The sequence below is a fragment of the Musa acuminata genome, chromosome BXJ3-9, assembly GCF_036884655.1.
Source record: "Musa acuminata AAA Group cultivar baxijiao chromosome BXJ3-9, Cavendish_Baxijiao_AAA, whole genome shotgun sequence".
Taxonomy (NCBI): Eukaryota; Viridiplantae; Streptophyta; class Magnoliopsida; order Zingiberales; family Musaceae; genus Musa; species Musa acuminata.
The window spans coordinates 5,032,025-5,051,018 of NC_088357.1; the positions used below are offsets into that span (position 1 = coordinate 5,032,025).

An 18,994-nucleotide genomic window follows, 5' to 3' on the forward strand; every position below is an offset into this window, starting at 1 on the left:
TAATGTAGCAACTAATTTCTTTTCCCTCTTAATCTCCATATTTAGCCGACGCCGAAGTGATAGTTAGCCACTTTCTTTCATCCTCCATAGCTCTATCCGAGCGAAGCAAATCCGACGTCAACACTCGAAACGACGACGAATCCAATCGACCTGTCCCCTCTCGCGATCCCGGCTTCGATCTCCTCCATCCGCCCCCCCAAATCCGATCCCGTTCTCCCTCTTGTTTCGATCGATTCCTGCCGCACGAGGGCTCGCTACGGCGGATTTTAGGGATTGCGGGGCGAGGAAGTTGGGGGTCGGGCGGTGGGGATGGATTCCGATGAGGACATGCATGACGCGGTCGATCTCGAGTCGGTGGACGACGATTTCTACAGCGGGGAGACGGGGATGGACGGCGAGGACGGCGGTGCTGACTATAATTTCGTTGACCACGTGTTGGATGATTCCGAGGACATCACCTCGCGTCGCCAGCAGGTGATGGGATGGGAAAACGCTTGGTTCTTTTGCTTCTTTCCCTTTTTAGTGTCGTCGCTTAGTTGATTTTGGTGGTGATGCTGGTGGAAATCTTTGAGCCGAATTTGATGCGTGTAGGAACTGAATTGGCTGCTTTTGTGTGTTTTTATGGTAACGACAAGATCTTGTGCTGGTAAGGATTGGATTGGTGGCATGATCATAGCCTGGCCTAGGAATTGGTTAGTGTTACATGCCTATTGTAGGATTGTTCGTTTGGTGTCAGAAGGAAATATGCTTTACTCTTCTTTTCTTATTATATGTGAGATGATTATGGTACAAACAATTTTCTTTCCTTTAATGCTGCATGGTTTTAAACATTTCACAGAGACATTCGTGTAAATATTGTATTATTGATATATCAGGTTAATGGGAATCATAGTGATCATGGCGTAACTTGTGTGTGTGTTTGTTTTTGCTCTGAAGTTTATCAGCATTAAACATGTGATACTCTTGTTCCTTAATATTATGTGTTCTATTTATATTGTATTCGCTCTACTCTTTCTGTTCCAGTATCATGCAAGAGATGTATCCTTGTAAATGTGAAAAATCTATAACCTTAGATACTATAGTGGGTCAGACTTTTATCATTTCATCAGTTTAGTTCAAAAATGACTTGTGTGGTTTGCTTTCAAGCATCACTTCACGTGGATGATGGATTGTCTTTTGTTCGATGAGCGATTGTATTTCAAGTATAATAAAACACGTTGATACCATTGCTTCAAAATGCATCCAATCAAATATTTACTGGGACCACCAACCTCCCTGGAACTGTAATTTGGGCTTTGGGTTCCAATTCATGGATTTTTATTTTTTCTTCTTGGATTCTGTTGTACAGGATCCAGAAGTTAGTGAACGAATTTTATCAATGTCATTTAGGTTTGTAAATACCTATGAAGCATGGGCATAAGGGAGACAGACACTGCTCTGTACAAATATGCCTACATGACAAATCTTATAAACGTAAGCACAACACAGTCAATAGGGTAATTGTACACTAATGTTTTCGTTTGATACTGTGATTTAATACTTTATATAATATAAACAGTATGATTATGAATCATGATGTACAAAATTTATAAGAATCTAAAAAAATTACTAATTCTAGTAGCTAGTGGCCAGATGTTGGATCAGAATGTACCACGTATTGAGTGATATGCTACCCTGATCCTTCCTACATTAATGGAAAGAATAATAGAAAAAAATAAAATCAAGAGAAAATGTGAAATAGGTGACCTACAGTGGATAAATGTCTCTTCCTCGTCTTTTTCCTTCATTGCTTAGGGGGGAGATTTTGGACCTGAAATTGTATGCCAGAGACAAAGAAGAAGGGCCTTTGGACAAGACTGTCCAGTAATATAAAGCTTGAAATTGGCTGGTAAATGATGGTCTACTGTCTACTGGTTGGATTGATAGGAACCTTGCAGAATGGTGTTTTAAAACCTTTCTTGAAGCCTTATAAATATATATATATATATATATATATATGTATGTTACACTAAGGAGTTATAAAAAATCTAAATCATGGTTTCATAGACTGGTTGGTCCGGTACATATTACTATGTATACCAGTCTGACCAAGGATCATTACCAGGCCGTATAACTGGGTACTGGTTGATATGCCAAACCATAATTTTAGCTGTCTGACAAATTGCTGTAATAGTCTGGGACTTGAAAAAGTTGTCTGTTTATGTTAAGATTGCATAATGATGGAACATTGGGCTAATGTGAGGTGTTCATACGATGGTATATAATTATTAAGGTCACATTGGCTTCTGTGAGGCATTCATATGACCATATGCGCATACATGGCTGCACAAACTGCTTTTTAGATCACATATTTTCCTTTGGTAATGTGTGCTGGAATAAATGATTCTTAGTAAATCTTTAGAAGTTTCAGAAGGTAATGCATTATAATTCATCATCTAATGCTGTTCTGCAATTTTCTTTATTCAGCAGAACTGTATCATATTGAGTGAGACTGATATTCGGCAGCTTCAGGAGGAAGATATCAATAGAGTATCTACTGTACTTTCAATACCAAGATATGCAGCATGCATTCTTCTTCGTCATTGTAATTGGTAAGGCAGTTTACTTCTGAAGTGGAGTTTCCTGTGCTTATGCTGTTCAAATATTTTCATACATTGCAGGCTCTCATATATTTTTATTGCCATTACTCTAGACTTTGGAGTATAATAGAACTATGAACATGCATGAATGGTACTGTTAAACTATATGTTCCTTTTGTATTGCTCCAAGTTCTATGTTAGTTCTCTGGTATTTGATACTGGAATTATTGCTGAACTGTATTGTTCTGTGCTGCAATATGTTTGGCAATCTTTTTTATTCATATTTGTTCATTGCCTCTATTGATTTCTGGATTTCACACTGGATGACAATATAACTATACACCCAATATATCTCAGTGTATGCCTGCAGAGGCTGGTACATGGTAATCTTTTGTTTGACTCAAGAACAGTTGGTATATTTTCGAATTTCCAGTAGTTTGAGCTTGTTTATTAAATTGAGATGATATTGAGGTTGCAATAGAATATTGATATGAAAATCTATTAAGGATGTTCTCACCGATTCTTTACAGGAACTATGACAAAATTGGTGATGTCCATGGAAGCAGTGTTTTTGACAAGTGCACTTATTGCAGTTACTGCTAAGCTGCAACATGTTTTGCCCGATTGTGTCCATTCGTTCATGTGACACAAATAACATTAACATAAATAAGTTTTTCTGAAACAAATTCGAGTTTAAGTCAACATTTTGTCGATCTGTAATAGTGATTACTCCAAACAGGTTCTCGCACTATGATATGATTCTATTCGCTCTATTTATTATTTAGAATAATTAAGTTTATGATTCTGTTTGATCTATCTATTAGTTAAGAGTAATTAAATTTATATAATATTCCAGGTCAAGTTTTGGTTTGATGTTTCCTAATCTCATGCAATATCTTAATAGGTTATTATTCTGCATTGTAATTTGGATGTGTGCAGTATAGTGAAAACAAATAGTCAAGCTGTATGAACCTAATTAAATATCACATGATATAGGCAAAATATACAAAGATTCAGCTTTAAGAAATGGTCCAGAGTAAAATGAGGTTTTACAGGAATTAAGGTCTGAATTTCATCAGTGTTGGTATATGTTCAGTGGTTATGGGATTCAGTGCTTTATCCAAGTCATTCATTTATCTTTATGATCATAATTGTTTCTGTTCAGTACACTCTCTTGGCTTCTCCTCATTTATCATCTGTCTTTTATCTCCTGCCACATAATTATCATGACAAAATTGCATAATAGAATCAAGATATCAATCTTATGTAGTGTTAATATTAAGGGGATTGCTAGATTACAAAACAAGGTATAAAAATCTACCATATAAAATTTTAAAGAAAATTTGTTTGTGCATAATCTAATGCTCTCTGGTTGATCGTAATGCTTTACTGCAAACTTGCAAAGAAGGATCTATCGTATCTTAATTATGATGTCATTTATTTTTTTGCAGAATTTGTTGCTCTATTTGTCTGTTTTGGCACCAATCACGTCATTCATGCACTAGTTATTTAAAAATTTGTTTATTTAACATTGTTTTCCACTACCAGTGACCTCTTTCTTATCCTTGTGGTGATGATTTGATTTATATATTTGATTGAGTATGCAGGAGTATTAGTAGGGTGCATGATGAGTGGTTTGCAGATGAAGAGCATGTTCGGAAGGCTATTGGTTTGTTGGAGACAGTGGTGAAAATGCGAAATGGTAGAGAAGTAAGTCAGTTTTGTATTAGTAATCCCTTTTTTGGGTGATTTTGGGCCTGAGGTGGAGTTATTGTTTTCTTAATTTTGATTAATTTATCCTGTGGTCTAACTTTGTTTGTGGCAGCTAAATTGTGGGATTTGTTTTGATAACTATCCTCGTGACATGATGAGTTCTGCATCATGTGGTCATCCTTTTTGTGGGGCTTGTTGGAGAGGTTTGTTATTTTGATTTCAACTGTTATCATAACTTTATAAGCAATTCATGTGGTGTTTGATGGGACTGGCTTTGCCTCACTTAGCAGTTGGCAAATATGTTTTTGTGACAAATGATTGAGAAGTGTGATTTTCCGATCTTAGTGTCCTCTTGATAGTGAACTGGTTTTCTGCCTTTTCAAGGACTGCATCTTCTATAATACGTTTTTGATAGCTTCTTTAAGCAATTTTAAGCCTAATTCTGTCAGACCTTTTTCTGCATTGTAAGTCGATCAATTATACTTAAAGAATCATAGATCTGCACTATCTCCATTTGTTCTGGAATCTTACCTTATGACAGAACACTGGCTTAGAGGCTTTTCGAAACTTAGATTCTTCAGTGTGATTCATTCTTGATTCAAGTTTTGAAGGATGATTATGTTCTTTTCGCAGGTTACATTAGTACATCTATTAGTGATGGCCCTGGATGCTTAATGTTGCGATGCCCTGATCCTTCTTGTGGTGCTGCTGTTGGACAAAATATGATTGATGTATTGACTACTGATGAGGATAAAGAAAAGTACTCACATTATCTTCTTAGATCTTATGTTGAAGATAATAAAAAGGTTTGTGTCGGACTTATGATTTGAGGTTTATTGAATCATATTTAGTTTCATTTCTTTCTTGTATAGTTAATGTCTGTAACTTTAAGTAGAAAGACTAGTGTAGCTGTCTGTCTACTAGTTGTTTTTTTTTAATTTCTTTATCTTCTTCTTTAGATGAAATGGTGTCCTGCCCCTGGTTGTGAGTTTGCTGTGGAATTTGTTATGGGCAGTGGAAGTTATGATGTTTGTTGCAGCTGTTCATATAACTTTTGTTGGAATGTGAGTATATCTTGAGGAACAATGAATCCTAATATAATTATGCTTATTTCAATCCATACTCTAAGTTGTTCAATAAAAAAATTTTGCAGTGTACTGAGGAAGCTCATAGGCCAGTTGATTGTGTTACAGTAGCAAAGTGGATTCTGAAGAACTGTGCTGAATCTGAAAATATGAACTGGTACAGTATAAGATGGATAATTGTCATTTCGTATATGTTACTTTTACTGCTAACTCTGTAGCTGTGGAACTCGTCTTATTTTAGTTCGTAGATTTCAGTTTCTTGAACTTAAACCTTGGATTTAGTCTAATATTAGTTATGCATTTAAGCATCCTCTGCTAATGTAGATACACAACTAATGCATGCTTTATAGGTTTTATTACAAATTTTCTTGTAACCTGAAATGACATGATTTAGGAAACTGGCATGATCAAGAGAGCATTTTTTGAAGTTTTTAGCAGTTATAGGAATATTGTTAATCAAGCCCTGTGAGTCTTATGCTTCACAGGACTATTTTAATGGAGAAAATCTTATGTCCTATTTGGTAGCATTTGTTTCCTTTTCAATAGTTATAGTTCTGCAACATTTTAGCTTCAGATTACTGATGTTAGTTCAGGACTAATGCTGAAGCTTTGCATTTGTGTATTATTTCAAGTTTCCAAAATAGGATTTTATATGACATCTTGATAAATTGTCTTCACCTCTAAATCTAGATTTTCTAATAAATTGTGAAATGTGAATGCCAAATTGGTATGTTGTGTTCTCTCTTTTTTAACAAATAAAGATTTTCTTCATTTGTTCTGAGATTATTTGGATTTGATGGTTATTGAAGATGATGTTGCATGGTTTTCGTGTTTAACTAAGAAATGTTGGCTTATGAAAATCTGTTATAGTTTATGTATAACATTGATCTTTTTTGGCTGTATCACAGAAATAAGTCTGTTGTTTATGAACCCTATCAGAACTCTCATTATGACCATTCTATAGATTTCAGATTAGTTCCTCATATTCCCGAGGCCATTGGAATTACACAGAAGTATTGATGTTTTAATGATAATGAACATAATCATGTGCTAATCATATTTCTTTGACTTTATGTCCAGGATATTAGCAAACTCAAAACCTTGTCCAAGGTGCAAACGTCCAATTGAGAAAAACCAAGGATGCATGCATATAACATGCACACCTCCTTGTAAATTTGAATTTTGCTGGTATTAGATCTTTACTTTATTAATATTCTTTAGAGATATTTTTTCTAATTTCTGCATCTTTTGTGTTCCTTGATTGTTCTTGCAGGTTATGTCTTGGACCATGGTCAGAACATGGTGAGAGAACTGGTGGTTTCTATGCTTGTAATCGCTATGAAGCAGGAAAACAGGAAGGAACGGTATGATTAAATGTCTCTAATATTACAGAATGTGAAGGATTCTACAATGTTAATCCTCATACTTGTCCTTTTTATCAATTTATAAATTCTGGCAGTATGATGAATCTGAAAGGAGGAGAGAAATGGCTAAAAACTCTCTTGAGAAATATACACATTATTACGAAAGATGGGCTACCAATCAATCGGTACGCAAATTCAACTCTTCCACCTGTTTCATCAGAATGGATTTTAGATTTGTTGTCTTTGTTGATAGGATCTATGAATCTCTGATACTGTAATGATTTGTGCTTTGATTTTGGGGACCATACAGTGCTTATAAGTGGCTGATATTAGAAAGCTGCTTTCTGAAAGTCACTTTAAAAAGTAATGCTACTTAACCATGAAAACAGTAAAAAGGACAGCATTTAGTTCAATTCTTTCTGTGCTTGTGGTTGTTCAGGTGATTGATGATTGTTGGAGAACGCCTAGTTGTTGGGCTATCACTACTTGGTTGATTGCTGGCCATCTTGGGGGTTGACAGCAAGCTTGTTGGTTTTTGAAACTTTTTTTTGTTGGCTTTCACATAGTTGGGGAAAAAATTCCTGATTGACGTGATTGTTTGTTATGTCTGCTTATTTGGGCTGCTTTATTTGTTTGCAGAATGGCCAATCTCGAAGTCATGTGTGTATGTTCATAAACACATGCATGCAGTATGCCTCATGCTGGATCATTATCCCAACAATGAGAGCCTCCAATTTCCTTCATTTCACTGTTAAGTCTGGCTCAAGGCCTGATAATCCGATCTAGAAGACATCCTATTGTATAAAGATAAAATTAAATGCGGTATTTTGACCTCAAGTTGTTATGTCATCCAAACAAAATGGAAGGATGAAAAGGTGGGTTGGGTTGGTTCCTTTTGACATTCACTATATTTTAACTAGGCTCAACCCTAATCTGGCCAGGCATGAGGAGATCTAATTTGTTGTAATGAGATAGCCAATTACCAAAGTTATCTACACAAGAAGCTAATCTCTCAACTTAACAGTTTGCTTGAAAGTTATATGTTCTTTGCATGTTTGGTGTGTTTGGAAGGTTGAGGAAGATCTTTGGTTTCCTAGATGTGTTGTATCTGCTTAGTGCTTTAGTTGCTTTATTTGTATCCTAATGAGTAGTGGTAGAATTTAGCAGTCTGTCAATTGTATGTATTTGAAAATTGAAATTCAGTGATTAGAGTTGATCCACAGCCAAATATTAATTTGTTCCGGAGGAGTAAATCTATCATTGTTTTCATTCTTTTACCACTTGATGTATAGGGAAATGAGTATGTTTATATTCTGAAGAATGGAGAACAACATAACTGAGCTGGGTCATTGATTTTAAACAATCCCCCATTTATTAGGCATATTAATCCCTGCCCCTTGTGCCCAAATGATTAAATTCTAACTGGACATGTACACGTATGGTTCTCTTCCTGCAATACTTGCAGTCCTTGATGCATTCTTAAAGATTTGTCTTCGTTTATTTGACTTTCTTTTTTCTTCTTCTCAAGCATCTTCTAACTAATGTGGAATTATGAAAGGTGTAGTCACTTGACAACATATGACATTTATAAAATATCCCTAAATTAATAAAATTTTGTAAATTGGAAAGACATTACAAATTGTTTCTTCTGTGTGTGAACTTTCTCTGAGTTCAAATGGTTGAAGCTTGATTTGACCTTAATGGAAGAACATCATTGTTAAACCAGAATCTCCGATACTAATATGAAATAAGATAAATTCATAATGAGCAAAGAAAGTTTTTGTTTTAAATTTGAGAATATAGGAAGGAAAAGAGAGAGGAAGGGAATGATAACAATCATTAAAGATAATAAGAGTATAAACATTGCAAGATACCCTATAAACTAAAAAGACAATATTCAAACAAGAAATAAAGAAATGTGTTCCCCTATCATATATATTCTAGTCAGCATATGCTGATTTGACCAGAATTTAATTCGTTGGTCTATAGACTTATCTCCAATATTCATCCAGCCTAGGAAGCTTTTCTTTGAGAATTTAAAATGGGATAGCCTTTTTACTTGTCTTTTGTTTTGGTTTCCTCTCATGTTATTGCAATTGTTATTAATAAATGTGTTTTCTCTCTATATGTTGAAGTTTTCATTTGCTGATGCTCCTGACAATTTACATTATTTTCCCTTTTTATTTTTTCACTATTTTTTCTGAACATTGTAACTTTGGTTTCTTTCATAATTTTGTCTTGTTTGATGTATACATGTTTATTATATGATTGCTAGATAGGCGTATTCTTGGTCATTAGGATTATTTTATGTATCTCTCATCCATTCCACTAGTTACATTGGCTGTTCCTATAAGAAAATTGATATTGTTCATATTTGAATGAATATTATGTTCTATAACTTGCAGTCGAGGCATAAGGCACATGCAGACCTACAAAGTATGCAAACTGAGAAGGTATGGAGCTGTCTAAAAAATTCTTTTTGTTAGGTCAACAATAGTCTATGGCATTGGTTGGCTTATAAAAGTTTGACAATACCAGTCTTCATAAATGATCTTTGTCTGTATGAAGTTAACATCAGGGGTCATCTTTATTTCCTAATACATATTAATTGATAAAAAATGCCAAACTACTTGGCTTTGACTATTTCCCTTATTAATTACAAAAACAATCAGTTATGAGACTCTGTAAGATGTCCACCTTGTGGTTTCTTCTTCTGATTTTGCAGCTTCAGAAGCTAAGTGACATGCAAAGCCAACCAGAGTCCCAACTCAAGTTTATAATAGAAGCTTGGTCACAGGTTAGCTTTATGTTTGTAGCACTAATGTAATTGTAAGTGGCAAGATGCTATTTATAGTTTTGGTATAGTGTCAATCTTCTTCCTAAGATGTATTAGCATTTCAATATGCAGATTGTGGAGTGCAGGCGGGTATTAAAGTGGACATATGCCTATGGTTATTACCTTCCAGAGCAAGAACATGCCAAGAGACAGTTCTTTGAGTATTTGCAAGGTTCGTACTAGATTCTTTTTTAATGTACCCTTGGATGGCAAAGTCTTGGAATGGGGAAGTTTTTACCCACACAGTCCTGATCCCCTGATTTTTTAATATTGAACCACTCCTGGACCATATAAAAACTGATTGTATCCATTCTTAACCATCCACTTTGATATGAATAGTCTATGAGATACATGTAATATTATTAAAATATGCTTTAGTCATGTTTGCAAAATTTATAGGAAATTACCTACATGAAAATATTGTGATTGGTTTTTTCATGGGGCCAGGGTGAGTAGGGATGAGGCAGGATGGGTAATACCTTCTTCACCAAGTCCTGATTGGTTTTTGAAAATTGTAACCCGACTCTACCCTATTCCTTGGTCAAAGCTGGTCAAACTCGATGCAAATGGGCCTGGTTGGACCAATGTACCATGAGTCCTGTTTGAAGTTGCATCTTAGCTGTGGATTACATGCATTTTATTACTAAAATCCTCATGATCCATTCTCAGGTGAAGCTGAGTCTGGGTTAGAACGCCTTCATCAATGTGCAGAGAAGGAACTCCAAGTCTATCTTGATGCCGAAGGTCCTATGAGCGATTTTAATGACTTCCGTACAAAGTTAGCTGGGTTGACCAGGTAGCTTCATCCCACATATCTCGAAAAAGGTTATTTAGGGGGCCAAAATCATATATGAAATATTTCAAGGGTTTATTTGGTTTCTCACAATTGATGTGTGGAAACCAGAAATGGAGGCCCCTCATGTCAGGTCTGGTCAGAGGTGACACCACCCCTGAAAAATTAAAGGGATGATTTGGTCTACCTAAATATTAGTGTTTGTAAGGTTTTTGCCCGTAGCTCAGTAGGCGACCTTTATAATATGGTGTCTTTGGGAACAAAGGATATTTGTTTTTCTATTTGGCTGATTTTTAGTTGTATTTTATTCAACCTTTTCATAGCTGTGTGAAAATAACTGACTAAGCTTGTAAATTAGTTGACAGCAGGGCTACCAGCGATGGAGAAAATTTTAAGCTTTGAAGTAGAAGTACAAAGCATCGTAGGGATGAAATAACCAAAGAAACTTCTGACTTGTGGCAATTAGCAAGAACAGCTTAGAGTTTAGATTGTCTTGTTAAAACGTAAGGATTGTTTTGGTTGTGTATAAGAAAATGAAAGATTTTGGTAGGTGCTATGATTCATGAAATAGAGATCTGTAGAGGTGCCACTGATGTAACTTAGTCTATCTTTATTAGTCAGTAAGCAGGGGAAGAAATTAGAAAGCGTAGATTCTGATTATAAAGATATGGCAAAGCCCTTTAGCAATATTTTTGCTGCACTAGGATGTTCAGTGAAGTTGTACAAAATTCTAGTTTATTTGTGAAAGGTTCAACAATGCCACCAATTTTCAGTTACGGCTTGTGTTTTTGGCTGTTGGGCAATGGTGGCTTTTGCACTGAATAACCTATATCCTTCCCTCAAATTTCTTTTTGATCTATTTCTGGCTTTATGTGATTATATCAACCAATAATTTGGAGATTTTGCAATTAACCCTAAAGGAGAGGGATGCAGCATTATTCTGTATTCAGAATGCAATTTTTTACTTTACTTTGGATCTGTTGTCTTGATTTTAGGTTGTACAAATTTTTTTTTCTATAGACTATATATCGATAACTAGTATTTTGTTAATTTAGCCATACAACATGATAGATTCACTTCCAACAGTGTTAATGATGCACAACTTTAAGTCAATTAACCTGTCAAATATACATATATTAGTTCTTTGCTCTCATTTTCTTGTTAAAAATTCTTAAAAACTCATCATGACATTTGCTATTTAAGTGTTAGATCAGTTTGGGAAACCTGAAGTTTGAGTATGACTTTTATGGTACTATTGCGCTTTGGTTGTTTTCATTTATCACATTAAATTTGGTGAATTGATGAATATTTTCTCTGTGATGCTCATTGCTCACTGCACTGGTTCACTTGCAATAGATTATTTAGGTAACTGAGACTGTTGTATATAACATCAACCACCTCTTTATGACATTTAAACATTTTGAACTTTTGCTTTGTCTATGATATACTGAGATTTGGAAGTTTCTGTTGTCTCAAGTGGGACTGCTTCATTTTCAACCAATCCTTGTCAACTGACTTACCAGCATTGCCTAACCAATTTGTTTTTGGTGATTTTTGTTTTGGTTATGCTATGTTGGGATTGGTTGGCATCAAACCAATACTTGTCAAACGACTTTCCAACCTTACAAACTTCATTTGGAGTCATTGGCGTCTCATGCTTATGAACAAGTGGAACTTTCCAGATAGTGATTTTTAAACATATCTTTATGGACTTGTTTCATTGCAGTGTGAGTTAGGTCTTAACGTGGCAATGTACCTAATAAAAAAAAACAAGTTACCTGATTGTTGTAATGTCTCCTTGGTTGAACTTGGGTGGAGAAAGTTTGTCTACATATGCAAGGATCTGATTTAGATCTGATCTGACCTGTTGCAACCAATCATACACTTGTTGTCTTTAAGGCACTTTCCCATGCCAAAATTATTATTAAACAGACACTTCCAATTACTGTATACATGAAGATGTTTCTTGTTCTCTTTTGTGTTCAGAAGACATCTTCTTTTCTCTGTTCAGAAGTCAGTTCTTAGATAATTAATAGAACTGATTTATGGACAAGCTGAATTCCTTTCTCTATGAATGGTTAAGAAGATTTACTTCTGTGCAAATTGAGCTTTGACATATGCACTTTGTAATTCACTAAAGTTCTTGATTTCTCGTTCTTTTTAGAATGAATATTGACAAGCTGAATTCCTTTCTCTGCCGATATGGCTTAGAAGATTTACTTCGATGCAATCAAGTCGTGACAGGTGTAATTTGTAATTACAGCAAAATCCTTGATTTCTCATTCTTATAGAATGAGGATAGTGAAGTGCCCACAAAATCTGGCAGTTATTTGGCTGACTGAAATGCAAAATTTTCATCTTTTATACATAACATTTGTGTTTACCATCATTTTGCTATATACATAGTCAGGCTCTCCTCTCTAGCTACTGAATAGTATGCATTCACCCTTGCTTTAATTTGTTATTGGCAATTTGGAATATTGATTATGATCATTGGCACTATCTTCATTCATATTTATGTTTGTTCTGCGTCAGTGTGACTAGGAACTATTTTGAGAATCTTGTTCGAGCCCTGGAGACTGGATTGAAGGATGTGGGTTCTTCCAGCAACCAAACCACATGCAGCAGGAGTTCAAGCTCCAAGACGTTGGACAACAAAAACAAGGGTGGAAAGATCAAAGCAGCTGGGACCAGCTGTGGATTAGGAGCTCCTAGCCACAGCCTGGATGACAGCAATCTCTGGTCTTGCGACCGCTGCACCTACGCCAATCCCAGGTCCACTAGGTCATGCCAGATGTGCGAGTATCGCAGGTAGTAAAGTGCAGATACTCCTGCAATATGTGTAAAGTTTGCCCCTGAACCTGTTTCAGTGGCTTGTGTTGATAGAACACGCTCCTGTGATGCCAGCAAGAAGGTATTTGATCATCATAGGTTATAACTTGCCATGGAAGAGGGGAAAGTAGCAGGCATGCCAAGAGAGAGAGAGAGAGAGAGAGAGAGAGATTACTGCTGGGCGTCATGTAATCGATATTTGTTCTCTGTTTGTATATATTAAAGTATTAAACAACTGTGTGTTCTATGAAGCATAGTTCAGCATAGCCAGGTGTCCTTATGGTTGTTTTTTGGCAATCTGTTGCTCAAAGATTGAGATGTCAGGAGCATTGGGATCTTATTTGCCAAATTGAATGCATATGATGCATCGCTCCTACCTTTCATACATATGCTCATTGTAACACCATGATACCAATCTGTAAATAATTTCAATTTCAGGTTATTGCTCATTGACATGCTTCTCTTGCTATATATAACCTCCTGCTTCAAAATAATATTATTCAGGTGTTTTAGTAGCATTTCACACTGTTTCTTCACCTTCTTTGCAATTTGCAGAGCTCAACATTACCAAGATGAAGCCATCATTGCAGAATTTGCTAGGCCCAGCAGGAACTCAGAATAAGGATACAAAGATCTTACAATCAGGTATTCCTCTTTCTCAAATGAGATGTTTGTTATTGAAAAGGTTGAATGGTTCACATTGGACACATGACGAATTATTTTTTATTCATTGAAACCAATTGTTTATACGTTGATAGGATGTCACAAGTCTTTAACAGTACATCATAAGGTTCTGCGTCTCAATTCTGTTTTTGTCATTTATATTCTATTCATAGATCCATGCAATCACTAATTTTCTTTTCCTACTTGCGTAGGTCTTTATTGATTTTGTAGTTAACTATATATATGTTGCTTTCAAGTATGCAAAAGGAATAAGAATTTAACTGGATATATTAGTTTATTTCATTTAACATGAAGCCACAATTAGCAGTAGATATCACTCGTCATTCCCGTTAAATACAAGTAGCAATGGCTTAAACATTCACCACCCTTACAAGTCAGTGTAGTTGTTGTGCTATGTCTATTTTACTGACTGTCTGTTTGCATATCCGTACGTTTCGCCATTGGGAAACATGATTTGTTTCTTTACACCCATCGTATTCATACATCATCAACTAATATCTCAAATTGAGAACGTCATTGTTCGTCATGGTGTTAAATAGCTGCACTACACAATGCGTTCGGAGACGACAACACAAGAATGCACGCATGAGAGCCGAGAACAAGTGCACCTGTCGATCCGAAGAAAGACAATCCGATAAGAAGACGACGAACAACGTCGACTCGAAAAAGAATTCATTCGACTGCAATCAGAAGTTGTGCTGCAGGAACAGATCCTGCTGTGGTGATGCTGGTCCGATCTCTTCCTCCAAGCACCTCAAGCCATCCCCCGCTCCTCCGTTTCCCAGACTCCTCACCTCCGAGTTCTTCCCTTCCGTGGCGTCGCCTTCCGATCTCCTCTGCGACGAGGTCACGCTGGGGAACGTGATCCATGAAGGTGCTCTGTACTCCAACAACTGGTCGTCGGCGTCGGTTGTGTCGTTCTCCGAGCACGACTGGTTCGAAGACCTCTGTGACCCCCTCTTGTGCAGCCGACTGCTCCCCAAGACCACCTCCGTCGGCAATATCGGCTGCTCGTTGCATGGGCTGCCCATCAGCAGCGCCAGAGCTCTCTCCAAGGCCGTCGTCACCTTGTCCATCGACGGCCGGTCCTTCCCCCGCATCCTGACGCACTTGCACGCCGTGGCGGCGATCTTCTTCAGAGCCTCCGGTTCGGCAGGAGGTTTCAGCGCCGGATCCAGGATGGCCGAAACGTCACCGGCCTTGATCAGCGGAACCGCCCATTCCACGATGTTTCCTTCTTCGAACTGCATGTCGATCGCCTTTCTACCGCTCAAGATCTCCAGAAGCAGAACCCCGAAGCTGTACACATCCGATTTGGTGGTCAAGTAATGAAGCCTGTAGTATTCGGGGTCGAGGTAGCCAAGAGTACCGGCCGGAGGCTCGGACAAGGGCGAGCTGCTGTCCGCCGGCCCCAACAAGGACAGACCAAAATCTGCAACTCGAGCGTTGTGCTCCTCGTCGATGAGAATGTTGGACGACTTGATGTCCCTGTGGATCACAGGCGGGCAAGCGTACCCATGCAGGTATTCGATCCCCCTCGCAGCTTGGACGGCAATGGTGACCCTGCGAACCCAGTCCAGCCGCCGTTTCAGGCTTGCATCCTTGCCATGAAGGTGCTGGTACAAGGATCCATGGGCCATGAACTCGTACACCAGCAGCCTCTCGCCACCTTCCTCGCAGTACCCAAGAAGGTTGAGCAAGTGCGCGTGGTTCAGCCTGGAGAGCAGGTCGAGCTCGGTGTGGAATTCCTTGGTGTTCTTCTTCACGTCCGACGCTTTGGTGGCTCTCTTCACTGCAACCACCGTCCCATCTCTCAACACCCCTTTGAAGACACACGAGAAGCTGCCCTTCCCCACGAGGGATTCCTCGCCGAATCCACCGGTCGCCTTCTCCAGCTCTTCGTAGGTGAACATCTGTGCTCTCCTAATCTTTAGCTCCTCCAGGTCCGGTCGCACCTTCACCGGCTCCTTGTGGAACGAGTATGCCCTGGTCTTCAACGCAGTCAGGTCAGGCTCCGAACACGAGCAGCTCCGTAGCCGGCGGCGAACGCAGAGGCACGCGACCAAAGATACCGAGCTCGCGAAGACGATGGCGAAGGCGAGCTCCGCGACGAAGATCGGCATCTGGAGAGAAAGCAGCCCGTGGCTCCGGGGCCTCTGCTCTGACGAGCAGGAGGAGGAGCAATCCGCTGAGGCACAGCTGGAACAGTTGAACTCACAACCACGGTCGGACGTCGAGTTGCAGGGCGTAGACTGATACGTCCCTTCGGGACAGCCGACGCTGCACGGCAAGCAAACTCTGGAATTCGCTGGCTTGCAGACTTTGCCCCCCAAGCTTGCATGGATGAACTCGTAGTATCCCGGGCCGCAAGGATTGGAGGCGCAGATCCCAGGGGAGACCGCCATCGGTATCGACCAGGGGCCGCCTGTGCCCCAGCACTGCGGCCGAAGTGACGCCTCCGCAATCACACCGCAGGTGAAGTAGTCCCCTGCTGCGAGCTCGTACACCCTCGTATCCTTGGGTGGGGGCACGCTGTTCTGAAGCTTGAAGCCCCAGCACACCACCTTGCGATCTAAGCTCTTGATGCCGCAAGCATGGAACCTGCCGCCGGCGACCGACACCATGGGATCCATGGGAACCATGTTGACATCTCCCTGGCCTAAGATGTCCGAAGAAGACTGCTGCATTTCCAAGCTCCTTCCCCAGCAGAAGACCTGGGAGTTCTGCAGAACCCCGCAGACATGGAATCCACCAGCCGAAATGGATCGGAACCTCAGGTTCCTCGGAGTGAGGCTGATGACGCTGCTCCCGGTCTCGTCGCCCCAGCAGAAGGCCGTCCGGTTGCCGGCAAACATCCCACAGTTGAACACCGAGCCGGCAGTGATCGACACAATGGGGCCACTGAACTCGTGGGAGGCGGTCATGTTGTAGCCCCAGCAGTCAATCAAGGAGACGCCTCTTTGCTCTCCTTTGCTCGGCCTGCGGAGGGCACAGAGGTGGTCATCACCGGCGCTGATCTCCGAGTAGGCCGCGCCTTCCACCATGGGCTGCGGCACCCCCATCTTGACGTAGATGTTGCTCCCCCAGCAGTAGGGTTGGTAGGCATCCAAAAGGAGCCCACAGACGAATCCATCACCGGCCGTGAGACCCAGGAGGGGGAGCCTAATAGGAGCACCATAGACTATGGAAGCATCAGCACCGAAGCAGGAGACCATGTGAGACCCATCTGAGCTTAGACCACAGAAGACTGGTCCATTCTCACCGTAAGAGACAGCGATGGAGGACATTGATCCGAGGCCGGAGACCCCCACATAAATTGAGCCACAAACGATCACCAAAACTGCAGCTTGAACGAGAAATCCAGGCCTAACGCTGTTCATCTTTCTCACGCTCCGTTCTACCTTACCAAAAATCAAGCCTTTATCACCCAAAAGGATGACCAGAACAGCTTTGAATCATTTGCAGAGTGAGAATTACACTGGAGAGAAGAGACCGCAGGTCAATCACACATTCCTTCTCTTTGATCATCCAGAAAACAAAGAGGACTCGGTAGAAAAGCACGGTGATCTCAGAACAGAGATGGAACTTGATCCGAACCTGGAATCCGGAACTTGTGATGGGAAGATAACTTGCAAGATGAAGCCTTTTACCCAGAAACCCACTGAGAATCTATGAACGGTCTGAGCCAAAAAAAATGGAAGCAAGCCGTGCGGTGCATCCACAACCAGCACAAAACCTCAGCTTTCCTTGCATTCAACTCCACGCAAAATAACTTCTCCCCCTTCACAAAAGACTCGCAATAACGAGGCAGTGGAGAAAGAAGCTGTTGAGAAGGGAACCTACCCCATGAGCAGTTAGTTCCCTTGGTGGCTCATCCTGCTCTTTGGTCTGGAGCTTTGCTGTGGGCAACATCACAGGGGGTAAGCTGGAAAGAAACAAGCTGAAACACGTACAGAGAAGGAGAGGTAATGCGGATGGGAGCATTGAATGCAATAAATTTTAGTTCCTGGTTGGAGGCATGTGTAGGTGAGAATTTTAATGAGAAGTAAATGCAATATGTTTCCATGCCTGGATCTCTGCACACTTGTCCATCAATTCAAATTCCTCTGCAAGATGAGTGCCTCCTTCCTCTCCTTTGCTTCGCTTTGCTATCTGCATCACTGGCTGTGTTTGTCTGAATAGGATTCTTGTTTTAGCAGCACCTGTGTGGGTAGTAGTAGTAGTAGACTAGCAGTGCCAAGTGAACAGTGAAAGATATATCTACACAGGCTAGTGTTGCTAATTAATGGTGGTCTTAGTTCATTTGTATTGACAAAAAAAAAATTATATGCTTGGAAAAACTACTCATGCTTGATATCCAATCAATATGATGATGGATCTGATGTCCAAGGTTGCTTATTTGCCTTTCCATTGGCAGCATGAAGAACTCCTCATTAAAATTTTTGCCATATGTAATATTTGATTAACACTAGCAAAACTAGTTAGGAATTTTTTGTTGATAGAAGAGTTGTTTTGGTTCAATCCATGGCAGAAATATTTTGCCCCAAACAATTTTAACTTTAATGTTCCTTTTGTGCATTAATGCTGGCATGACTGTTAAAATGTTAGGGCATTTTAAGGCAATTGGTCTTTTTAGTTTGTTTTTATTCTTTTTGTTTTCTCTTTTCAAATTTCCTTTCTTCACTGCCTACTATTGTCTTTTACTGAGAAGCTCATATATTGCTTATTTCTTTTCTAATTCTCTGCAAGTTAAGATGAAAGAATTAGATTCTTCCACTGGCTGTCTTGTGACTTTTAACTGCACATAGCGACTTACAACTGCAAAGAACAGATCTTACAGGGTTCTATTTCTACACTGCTATCTCTTTTTCTGATACAATCTCTTTTACAAGGAAACCCACCTGTAGCAGAATTGTGTTCATTGTATACAGAAAGCTCATGGAATTTCCATAAGACCAAGATAAAGATTAAATATCAATACAATTCAAAAAGCTTGAACTATTAAATCATGGATCAAACCCAATATATATTACCTGATTTTTTTCATTCCGTAGGAATATGAGATCATTGTATAGTCATGTTTAATCTTTAACTCATATGCGTGTGGA

At 39.2% G+C, this 18,994-nt stretch overlaps 2 protein-coding genes across 4 annotated transcripts; one reads left to right on the forward strand and one right to left on the reverse strand.

The window, feature by feature from the left end:
* The first annotated feature begins 63 nt into the window (after nt 1-63).
* LOC103997491 (probable E3 ubiquitin-protein ligase ARI8) lies at nt 64-13,453 on the forward strand. 2 transcript variants are annotated; one of them, XM_009418735.3, is made up of 15 exons: nt 64-474; nt 2,467-2,591; nt 4,187-4,289; nt 4,405-4,495; nt 4,926-5,098; nt 5,252-5,356; nt 5,446-5,534; nt 6,458-6,565; nt 6,651-6,741; nt 6,837-6,926; nt 9,147-9,194; nt 9,467-9,538; nt 9,650-9,749; nt 10,247-10,373; nt 12,906-13,453. In XM_009418735.3, the coding sequence occupies exons 1-15, from the start codon at nt 310-312 to the stop codon at nt 13,183-13,185; spliced, it is 1,767 nt and encodes a 588-aa protein (XP_009417010.2). In that variant the 5' UTR covers nt 64-309; the 3' UTR covers nt 13,186-13,453. The 2 variants fall into 2 exon arrangements, with proteins under 2 accessions (XP_009417010.2, XP_009417011.2); XM_009418736.3 differs by having other exon boundaries at nt 2,470-2,591.
* A 928-nt stretch (nt 13,454-14,381) lies between these two features.
* On the reverse strand, nt 14,382-18,367 carry LOC135649559 (serine/threonine-protein kinase-like protein CR4). Of its 2 annotated transcripts, none has more exons than XM_065168035.1 (2): nt 17,484-18,367; nt 14,382-17,364 (listed from the first exon to the last, which is right to left on the reverse strand). In XM_065168035.1, exon 2 carries the CDS (start codon nt 17,264-17,266, stop codon nt 14,573-14,575), a length of 2,694 nt encoding a protein of 897 aa, XP_065024107.1. In that variant the 5' UTR covers nt 17,267-17,364; nt 17,484-18,367; the 3' UTR covers nt 14,382-14,572. The 2 variants fall into 2 exon arrangements, with proteins under 2 accessions (XP_065024107.1, XP_065024108.1); XM_065168036.1 differs by lacking the exon at nt 17,484-18,367 and having other exon boundaries at nt 14,382-17,048; nt 17,149-17,270.
* Nucleotides 18,368-18,994: the final 627 nt, after the last annotated feature.

Bases quoted from the DNA above. Each gene is read 5' to 3' on its own strand.
- LOC135649559 (XM_065168035.1), bottom strand. From the start codon at position 17,266: ATGAACAGCGTTAGGCCTGGATTTCTCGTTCAAGCTGCAGTTTTGGTG.
- LOC103997491 (XM_009418735.3), top strand. From the start codon at position 310: ATGGATTCCGATGAGGACATGCATGACGCGGTCGATCTCGAGTCGGTG. The intron at 5,535-6,457 runs GTACAGTATAAG...CTTTATGTCCAG, and splicing joins GAATCTGAAAATATGAACTG to GATATTAGCAAACTCAAAAC. The intron at 9,539-9,649 runs GTTAGCTTTATG...TTCAATATGCAG, and splicing joins TAATAGAAGCTTGGTCACAG to ATTGTGGAGTGCAGGCGGGT.